Source organism: Vicia villosa, linkage group LG3, assembly GCF_029867415.1.
Source record: "Vicia villosa cultivar HV-30 ecotype Madison, WI linkage group LG3, Vvil1.0, whole genome shotgun sequence".
Lineage (NCBI taxonomy): Eukaryota > Viridiplantae > Streptophyta > Magnoliopsida > Fabales > Fabaceae > Vicia > Vicia villosa.
The window spans coordinates 163,158,874-163,169,504 of NC_081182.1; the positions used below are offsets into that span (position 1 = coordinate 163,158,874).

A 10,631-nucleotide genomic window follows, 5' to 3' on the forward strand; every position below is an offset into this window, starting at 1 on the left:
TATGAGACTCCTAGAGTGTGATTGAAGTTGTATAGGTATCAAATTCTGTTTGTATTGTCTTTATTGAAGCCACTAAATCCTAAGATGCTTTAAAGGTGCTGAGAGCTTTGTCAAATTCACCAGCTTGTGCTTGTTCCTTTGCTTGAAGCTTCGAGGTTGCATCAACTTCCCCTTTGTATTTAGCACAAATTTGGTCAATCAAAATCTGGATATCTATCTGGGTATCACCTATGTTAGTGGGGAAAGAAGTGATGTTAATTCGACTGATTAACTTATTCATCCTAAAGCAATCAGTGACGTCTTTCTTTAACACCTCGAATAAGTCAACTTCGAATACAACCTACTTCACCTGCTGGAGGAGTTCATCAAAGGAGGCTACATTGGCGCTAGCACCAGATTGGGTCGAAGCCCCAAAAACACTTTTTTTTAGAAGAAGACTCCCTTAGAGCCATCATCATTTTACATACTTAAGGGGATCACTCTTTTTTAGGGCTATCTTCCCCTCCTTAGTAGTTGGTGTAGTTGGAATTTGGCTTGGAGCTGGTCGAACTTGCGATTGAGTAAACTGTGGTGCATCAGTTGCATCGGGATGTGTTGGTTGGGTGCCCTCAGGCTCTTGTTCTCTTTTCTCCATTTCCTCAACGTCATGAAAGTATGTCTCAACCTCATCTGAGTAATGCTCTTCATCTTCGATAAAATCTTCAAGAAATTGAGCCCTTTTCCGATGAGAACTGTTAGGAGTACTTTCAGATTCTTCATTTTCCTCCATTACCTTTTTGCTAAGTTGTTTAAATTCTGTCAGAGCATCTTCGTCAGGAGAAGAAGTCTCATGTTCGACTTGGACATCACCTGCTTCCAATTGGTGAACCCCAGTCGAAGACCCCTTGTTTTGGATGGCGCCACTAGATGTAGGAGGAGGTGAAGGAATCCCAATTTTCAAAGGAGCATCTTGGTTGGTAGTAGAAGCAGGAGGAGGAGTTGATTTATCCTGTAAATAAAGAAACGTTAGATCAAGAAAAGGAACATTCGAGAGAGAAACGAGTTACTGAAATAGGATTTTACCTTTTGATCATCAGGATTAGAGGCATTACTACCAATATGCTCCAAAATTACAAACCCAGAGGGTGGAGGTGAGGAGGAGGGAGGATTTTCACTTCGATATCTTTTTGGTTGGTAGCTTGATATGAGGCATCTTTTGACGCTTTAGTTTTCTGTTGTTTCTTCTTGGTCTTGAAGGGAGTAAGAGGGACGTCTTCGCCATCATCTTCAGTGATTACTGCTGTGTCCTTATTGAAATTTTTTCTTTTCTTTGGTGTTTGAGGGGGCAAACTACTACCCTAAAAAATGTAAGAATCATAGTCAAAAAATGTGAAAAGACAAGAGAGGTTCTTCGAAGTAGTACCTTTGAACTCTTTGCCATTCTTTATGGAGAAACACCCTTTGCAGAAGGAGCCCTCTGACTAGAAGAAGTCGTTGGTTTTAAGGTAGTAGTCGATGTTGCACCCCAAAATTTTCCCTCTTTATATGTGCCATAAGTTATAAAAGGCGTTTATTTCGTCATTCGCAAATTGAAGAAAAATAATAAAGAGTTCTTGTGGTTCCAAGAAAGTCGGTGCGAAAATCTGTTTCTATGGAAAATTGTAGATCTCGTCCGGAAGGTGGTGCGAGCCGGATTCCTGTGTTTCCGGGACTACTTCAATGTTCCCTACGTTTTTCATGTTCGATTCGAAGGCTATTTCATCAAGGAAAGTGGCGGGAAGTAATTGTTTTCTGAAAGTTCGGGTTTGCCGCTCTACAGTTCATCGAATATTCAAAAATTCAATTTTCCTGTGTGGATTACTGTATTGAAGCGAGACCTATGCCAAACGTTCCATCTCGAGGTCTACTCCATTTCCTTTGTTGAGTTTGACAATGTATTATATGAAGGAAATCCTCAAAGTCACAAATTACCTGAGTTTTTATAGTGAAAAATGGTGCTGAACCGCAGGTTTTTGGACACTAAAGAATTCATATCTCATGACCTGCTTATCAGATTCACTCGAGATTTTAATTGCAGTTCTGTGCCATTATTCCCGAAATTTCATATGTTCGGGCCGAAGACCAATTATGCACTGAAAACACCCAGGATTTTGAAGAGTGTCGTGACTTTTCGGCAAAAAGTGTATTTTCGGGTATGTCGCGACAAGTTTGAAAATTCATAACTTCTTCGATTTTTATCGTATGAAGTCCATTCTGGCGGCATTCTCTCGAAAATTTTGTTAGCTTCGATTATTTGTCACATATGTTCATTTAGATTGCGAGCCGAGGGATGAGTTTGATCGCGTTCATTGAGCGGTACTCACAAAATTCTACACAGTCGCACTAGATGAACCGACGTTTCTCGTCATTCAAACGCGTGTAACTTTTTGACCGCTTATCATATTGAGACGACTCTCACAGCTACGAGTCACAAATTTGGTCATCTTCGATTTGACGTTGGTTTTGTTTTCACTTTTTGCACCGAGTCGTATTTCCTTGAAAATGAGCTAAAAAGAGACACGTTGAGGGTATTTCGGGCAATTCACGCTTACAGTATATATTCACTTTTGTCTCAATTTTCATTCATTCATCAATTCCCACTCTCTCTCTACACAAAAAAAACTCAATTCTCTCTCCCTTCTCTCTACAATCAAACACTACTTTTATATCATTTTCACCAAGAATACTATGAAGATGCTCAAGATCACATAATCAAAAATTGCCAAAACACCACAAAATCAATCCTCTTCTTCTCCGATTACCTCCGGCTATCGATTGACCACTGCGACCTCCTCCCTCAGCCGCAATCTCCTATACACCGATCCGCTTACGTGGTCGTGACATCGCCGACAAATCTTGTCCGGCCGCTCCATTCGCCAATTTCGTTTCCGGCCGCCGCAACGTGACGTTTCCGGCGATCTCCTATCCCTCTCGCGCGAGACATCCGCGATTGCTTTCTCCAACCTTCTCTTCGTTCACGTTTCGGTAATTCGTTAAACCTTAATTACAATTGAATCTTGACTTACTTGATTTTGTTTTATGGAAATTGAGTTGGTGTTGTTCTTGTGTCTAGATTGAAATACTTGAATCAATTTGATGATGGTGTTGTTTTGTTTGCTTATGGATGGATGATGATGCTGAAAATTATTTGAGGTTTTGTTTTGATGTTAATTGAGTGAATCATTGTGGCAATTGTGTTGTTCGTGTTTGTTGTATAATAGTATATTTAGAGAGCTAGTTGCAACATTGATTAAACGTTGTTGTTGCTGAATTTTCCCAAAGCTTGGTGGTGATAGATGAGGCACATAGCGCTTGGTTCATTTTTTGTTGCTCATGAGTGTTGTTAGCAGTACGTTTAAACGTGATAGTTCTTGCAAAATGGAAATAATGCTTGTGCTGAATTTTTGAACATGAATATAGCGTCATGAGTCAATAATGAGGTTTGCGATTAATTGCTTAAAATTCTTGAAGGTAATTTTGATGCTACTTGTTGTATTATGTAATGGCATGGTGAACCAAATAATCATGATTATGGATGTACATTGAAAGCTAGAATTTGGAAATTATTGGTGGTTGTCGTTATTGCTTCTATTCTTGAATTTGAGTTTTATGCATAATCATTGATTCTTGAAGGGTAAAGTTATGTGAGATAAACATTGATAAATGGTGATGATTCTTAAAATTATGGACTGGTATAGACATGTTAATTGGTGTATGACACAATATTGAGAATTGAATGTGTTATGCTTACTTGTAAAATTGTTGAGAATTTGACACTTGGTGCTTACTTGAAGCTATGCTTTATTCTAATTTTCAACATGTCAATTATATGCTATCTTGTGCAAAATACCATGAACCATTTTCTTGTGTTTAGGTGTGTTTTTAATGGACTTTTTGGGACTGTTTTAAAACTGTTTTAGTGCAGAATTTTTGTTGGCATTGGTTGTGTTGCATTTCATTTAGTTTGGCTCATAAAAAATATGAAAATATAAGAGTAATTGTTGTGCTTATTGTTTAGTAATTAATGGTGGATTCAAATAGGTAAAATGGGCTTTATATGAGTGCCAATCATTGATAAAATATGCTGGAATTTCTGAATTGCATTTGTTTTTTTTCCTCTTTTTCTCAATTTTACAAAACGCACGCGATACGTCGACTTTAATTGGGAATACCATATCTTTTGATCCAATTAGCATTTTCGAGCATGTGAATAATGTTTGTTGAGTGGAATAATGTTTTCAGAACTGTTCGAGCGCTTTATTTTCGGTTTCGGCCGACTTTTTATTATCAATTTTGCTTCTTCCCCGTCTAGAAAGTCGTGCCTTCAGGCCAATTTAATAAATTTAGATCATGTTTTTGAGTTTCTTGACACGTTTTATAGTAACTGTGTGATTTTTTTTAATTCCGATGACTTTTATTTTTTAGTGGTTTATACCGTTTTCACTAGTATCCGGGTTCAATTGACATGTGTAGTTTTGCTTCGAATTTCATTTGCATTCATATCCTTTTAATATTTGCATACTATTTCAATCATGTTGGCTACTTAGGTTTGGTTTCGCTTATTTCTTGAGTGTGCGTGGTTCCGTTACATTATTTTATACCTTTCTTCATATTTTCAGTCTTGTCGCAACTTCGGGCTGCGTTTTTGTTATCTATGACATATTTGCTACTGTATGCTAGGAATATTCGGGAGATTCTTGTTTGGTGCGAGCCGCCTCGTGTTCCACTTTATTTGTGGGACACGATACTATGATATTTGTCTGTATGTATTGTGTATTCGTCTGCAGGTGTTGCACGAGGGTGCTGATATATGACTCGATGCGACGTGCGGTTTATTTTCGCGATGTCGCAGTGCTTTGATATTTTGATTCTGCGGATTCCTGATGTTGCTTGTTGCTTGTGGACAGTTGTTACGCGATATTCCCAGATTTCTCCGCTTACGCTTGCTAGCTCATTGCGGATTTTCTATCCGTACGGTACTGTTCCTTTTCCCTTTTACCTATTCGTGTACCATATCTTGCCATGAGAACTAGGGTAAGCATTCAACATCATATTGTTACGACCAAATTTTAATTTTAAGCTATTAACCTAAAATACAGAGTCGCCACCTATATTTATTCTATCCTAAGGATAAGGGTAAATATAGGATAAAACCTAATTAAGAGTTTTCTAGGCAAGTCGAGAAATTAGGATTAAGGGAAGGTATTAGGCACCCCTAATTCTTCCTTAAGATTTACAATGTCTCTTATGCAAGGTTTATGATAAAAAGTTTGTGGTTAAAAGTAAATAGTAGGGTAAAGAATAAAATCTTAAACCTACTTAATTTTTAGAGAAAGGGGACTCGCTTTGGTTGCCCAAATGCCTACGTATCTCCTTATTGGAAGATCAGAGTCAACGTAGTTCGTAGTTTTGTTGGTGTTTTTTATGGCATTATATGCATTTATTTGTGTTTGAATTGTTATGGTGTTTTGAAGTGTACGCAGTTCGTAATTTACGTAGGATCGTAATTAATAAAATAAATTCATTCGCATATAATCCCTTTTTTTGTTAAATAATATTAGTGTTTTAATAAATGGAATTTTTAAATTGATTCACGCATTCTTAGCATGCATTCGATTATCACTCAAGGCATTAACTGATTGTGTATGATATTTTTTAGGGGGCTTCAGATATTTGACCGGTGCGACATAGAGAGTCGACCAATTCGAAGGCGGGATGAAATAGATATTCACCCATCATTTTTCTGTTAAAGGAAAAATTAGAATGAATATGTACAAACCAACTGGTTTAATTAATCTAAGAATTACTAATAAAATGTTTTTTTTTATTTTAATTATTGATCTTTTAGATTAATATTAATAACTAATGACCTACTAATTAAATAAAAGGGTGAGAATGAAATTGGTATGGTGTATCATCTAAGACTTAAGGCCCAATTACAATTCCTAAACAAAACCTACTTTTAAATCTTAATTAAAATTATAAGAAAATAATAATATAAATTTATAACAAAATGAAAGTAAAAAAAAAGATTAACATTTGAAACAGTAGGGAACGCCCATTGTTTCCTGAAGCTGGGAGTGTGATTAGTTTCATGCTAGGCTTTTCTTTATTTATTCTATCCAATCATGTATTGCCACATGGCGAGAATAAAAAAAACAAAAAAAACATACATGTAAGAAACAGATCTGTGTGGAGGAATGAGAAAATCATTCTCAATCTCTCTTTCTCTTTCTCATTTAATCAACAAGAATAGAAACACCACATCACCTTAAATCAGAATAAAATGAAACGAAAAAGGTACTGGAATCGCAAAGGAGGAAGTCCATTGGAGAGAGTCGCGGCTGGTGCACCGAGGTTGGTCACGGCTTACAATCTGAGCAGCGGTCTTGGATATATCCGTTCGGTTGTTCGTGTGCGTGGAGGTCGCGACTCTGTTCTTTTTCTTCGCTCTTTACCTTGATATCGATTTATTGCTTTGTTGTCGGTAACAATCCAAAATTTCATGCTTTAAGTTTTTCCTGCAAAATAAGTCTAAACATGTAAGGTCAAAGAATAGTTAAAACAAATTCTAGAATTCGCATAAAATTATGTACAGATTTAAAATTTGAATATTATTTGAAAGTTGTGGAAGTTTATGAATATTTTGAATTTAATGGTGTTAATGGTTTTTTTTTTTAAAAAAGAAAATGCTGATTGATAGTATCATAGTTGTGCTAAGGTGAATGTTATTGATAGGAAGATTTTTCCTACCAAGACTATAGAGCTAGGGTTTCTAAAATAAAAGAGGAAAAACACTAAAATGAGTAAATAAAACAAAAGGAATAAAAAGAAACTTCATTTGATTTCTTGATCTCTTCAAAGTCTCAAAAGATTACATATATAGTACTCATAGTGGATATTTAACTAGAAGGCCCAAACACTATTAAAAAGCCCAATACAAATAAAAGTACTACTAATAAAAATTAGGCATTAATTTAAATAACTAAATTATTTTTCTAAATAATTTCTCTTCTCTATCATTACCAACCCCTTCAAAAACAACCTTGTCCTCAAGGTTGAAAAATAACACTTAAGATGCTAAATTGTTCTGGTTACATTATTCTTTCCTGGATTCCACAGCCTGAATGGAAAGACTCTGCTAGTGAAGATACATCCAACCGCCAATTTAAACTCTTGACCACTCAAATAAAACACCTGGAAATAAACTTGGCCAAATAGGAACCAATTGTGACACTCATAACACTTGATATCTAAGTTCACCACACACGAAGACCGTTGGCGATCTCGAACCTCTTTTGTGAAAAATAGATCCGGAATAACAAGCTTCGATGAAACACCATATTCAAAACCACCACAGGTTAAGTCTTTCTTAAGCTTTCGACAAGTCATATAAGATAAACAAATTAATCTTCTAAGTCGTGAACCTTGGACTATTTGCCTTTCTTCCAAATTGATTTTCTGTTGTCTAACCGACTTCAATACAATGTCATAAACAGTATCTTCTAACACCGCATGGAGATCATCACTAGATAATATTACCTCTTCTCCAACTATGGTCAATTTCAAACCCTTTTCCTGCAACTTTGTTATATTTCTGTATCGGCTAGGAAGATAATACCTTGAAACATCAGCCACTGGTTGAACTGCCTCAGTCATTAGAATGCTAGAAGACATCTCCAAGTACATCAATGCAGATTCAGGAGTCGTGATGATAATACGACAAAGCCCGCTGCAATACCGCAAGCATGAAACAACTTGTTCAAGCTTGATTTTAGAATTTGCATAAACCTGAAGCAATTTAACATACTGGTGCAGAGCAGCAATTAATCCATATTTGGAAGCCAATAATGCTTGAGTAAACCCTATCAAAATTAACACAAAGAATGTCCAACCGGTAAAAATCGAAGAGAACTCAATCCAAGCAAAATAAGTTCTTTTATCTATCTTCAACCAATAATTATTCTCAAAGGACAATGAGGCTCCCACATGTCCAAACTTCTGAGTTCCACTAATTGTTTTAACAACAAAGTGATTTCTCAAAACAATTTTATAAGTCTTAAGAGTCATAAAAGCAATATCATAAATGACCATTAGTCTAGTGTTATTGAAATAACCAAGCTTATCAACTATAACAAAGAAAAGATGGAAAAGATGCTGGGGAATAGTCACGTAAGCTTTCTGCCCTGTGTCAATAAATGGCTTTTCTAACATACCATAATCTTTAAAGTATAGATGCCAAAGAAACTTACTGTTGGAATTCCAGCAATGTCCATTTTTTTTCACATAAAAAACTAACACATATAACTTACTTGCCTTTTGAAACAATTCCACATTGATTTCCTCACCACTAGAATTTATATCACCATTAAAGAGTAATAACTTTAACTCTTCGTAAGGCAGCTCCTTCTGCAAATGAGGGTCCGGTGGTTTTGGAACCGCAAATTTTCCGGTTATGGTTTGTTGGCTTTTGAAAGGTGATGCAGATGACAAGTTCCAGGAAAAAATATTTTCATCAAAGTATCCAATAGAGAGAATGGAGTCATTAGTAGATTCCCAGCAAATCTCTCTATCTCCCTGATTCTGCTCTAAAATATAAGCTGGAAAATTGGTGTTTATTTCATAAACCTTCCTTAAATCCAATGAGAGTGATGTGTGTGCTTCCCAACCATATGTGTTGCTCGTAAACAATCTTTGAATAAAGGTCCACCATGAGGTAATACTTTGTTCAGACATTTCAGCAAACACCTTTTGTACAGAGCACATCCAACCAAAATTTGCACAGAATTTTATCAAATAAATCAACCATTGTGTGTCATTCCGATAAGGTGGTTTTGGAGGCGGAAGTAAAGCTCGATTTAGAGTCCCAAATTCTTGCAAGTTAAGATATCCTCCTGGGTCGAGTAAAGGAACTGGGTGTTGGGATGATGTTGTGGAGGTAGCGTTCATCGTCGCCTTCATCGATGGAAATGTGAATTTCAGAGGAAACGTCGCGAGTGTAAAGCAAGAGGAATGACCCATATCTTTACCCTTGCAGGATGCATCAAAAAGATCTTTCTGTTCGCCGGCGGCTGCCCGAACAATGTCGAGACTTGTTGCTATGAGTTCATATGGTTGAATCGTGTTGTCTGCATCCTGATTTTCTGGCTCCACGAACAAAGGCGTGTGTAATGGGATTTCTATCGGAATGGGGGATTGAACGAAGGAATCTTTAATCAATAATGCCAAATCCGAATCTGAAACAACATGTGAAGAAGAAAATTGGTTGGAACCGTTGATTCTTTCGACCACCATTGTTGATTGTTCATCAACGCTATCCCCTTGCACCAACTGTTGTGGTTCAACCTCCAACTCCTCTTCATCATCTGGTAACGGTAGAATGACTCTTCACTCAGGCTTAAATCGCCAAAGAAACATTGTTGTGAATGAGTCCCAATCCACCCACCGATGACATGGATACCAATGGAGCCACCATGTGAGAGCTTGTCCTTTCATGGCAAGTCCAGCTACCGTCATCTTCAATGTTTCTGGTGTAAGCCATTTTTTGAAGTATTTTTCGGTGCAAAGAACCCACCAATAGGCATCGGTTTCACCATCAAACACCGGAATCACCATTTCCAATTAATTAGCGAGAGAGCTCGTCGATGAAAGCACCAATTGATAGGAAGATTTTTCCTACCAAGACTATAGAGCTAGGGTTTCTAAAATGAAAGAGGAAAAACACTAAAATGAGTAAATAAAACAAAAGGAATAAAAAGAAACTTCATTTGATTTCTTGATCTCTTCAAAGTCTCAAAAGATTACATATATAGTACTCATAGTGGATATTTAACTAGGAGGCCCAAACACTATTAAAAAGCCCAATACAAATAAAAGTACTACTAATAAAAATTAGGCATTAATTTAAATAACTAAATTATTTTTCTAAATAATTTCTCTTCTCTATCAGTTATTGTGTGAGAGTAAAAGTGATAGTATGGTGATATATGTTGTTTCTACGCGAGAGATAAGTAGATAGTATCAATATTTTTTTGGTTATTCTTTTGGTGTTGACTTGAAAATGAGGGTTCTCTTGTGTAACTGTAAGGGTATTTTTTTGTGAAAAATGTATGCAGATTAGTGAATGGGTGAGTTAGTGTAGTGGGTGAGAGACTGAAAATTGTTTATTTTGTGTGTGTAATTGGGGAATGGAATGGAACTGTACGTGAATAGAATTTGCCCCCCTTATTGTACGTGAAATGTGTTCTTTTTATATTACTAAATTAGGTCTAACAAAAAAGGAATAAAACAATTTGTCATTTAACCTCATTTAACAAGATTATTATAAAGAATGATTTGTTTTAATATTTTTACTAAAAATAGGAAAGAAACAAATTCAAATGTTCAGGAAAACTGTCTTGTTTTAAAGGTTAAATAACAAATTACCATATATATTTTTTTATAATTTTGAGTTATTTTATGCCTAAAAAAGTGAAAATAATAATATTTAAAAAAATGACTAAATAAAAATACAAAAATTAATATTAAATTATTAAAAAAATAATTTTTTTGTAATATTGTAAACAATCTAAAATGGAAAACACTCAATAAAAAAGATGTCAACAGTGAGGTTC

At 35.8% G+C, this 10,631-nt stretch overlaps 1 protein-coding gene and 1 long non-coding RNA gene across 2 annotated transcripts; one reads left to right on the forward strand and one right to left on the reverse strand.

Annotated features, from left to right (window-relative positions):
- Positions 1 to 454: 454 nt before the first annotated feature.
- On the reverse strand, positions 455 to 1,420 carry LOC131659291 (uncharacterized). Its single transcript, XM_058928503.1, has 3 exons — positions 1,403 to 1,420; positions 1,155 to 1,337; positions 455 to 988 (listed from the first exon to the last, which is right to left on the reverse strand). Exons 1-3 carry the CDS (start codon positions 1,418 to 1,420, stop codon positions 455 to 457), a joined length of 735 nt encoding a protein of 244 aa, XP_058784486.1.
- Positions 1,421 to 2,618: 1,198 nt separating this feature from the next.
- LOC131662553 (uncharacterized) lies at positions 2,619 to 5,851 on the forward strand. The gene is made up of 2 exons (XR_009301657.1): positions 2,619 to 4,994; positions 5,678 to 5,851. It is a non-coding gene; the product is annotated as an uncharacterized LOC131662553 (long non-coding RNA).
- Positions 5,852 to 10,631: the final 4,780 nt, after the last annotated feature.

Excerpts from the sequence above, each read along its gene's own strand:
- LOC131659291 (XM_058928503.1), bottom strand. Across the intron at positions 989-1,154 it reads CCAACCAAAAAGATATCGAA|GATAAATCAACTCCTCCTCC; the intron begins GTGAAAATCCTC and ends CTTTATTTACAG.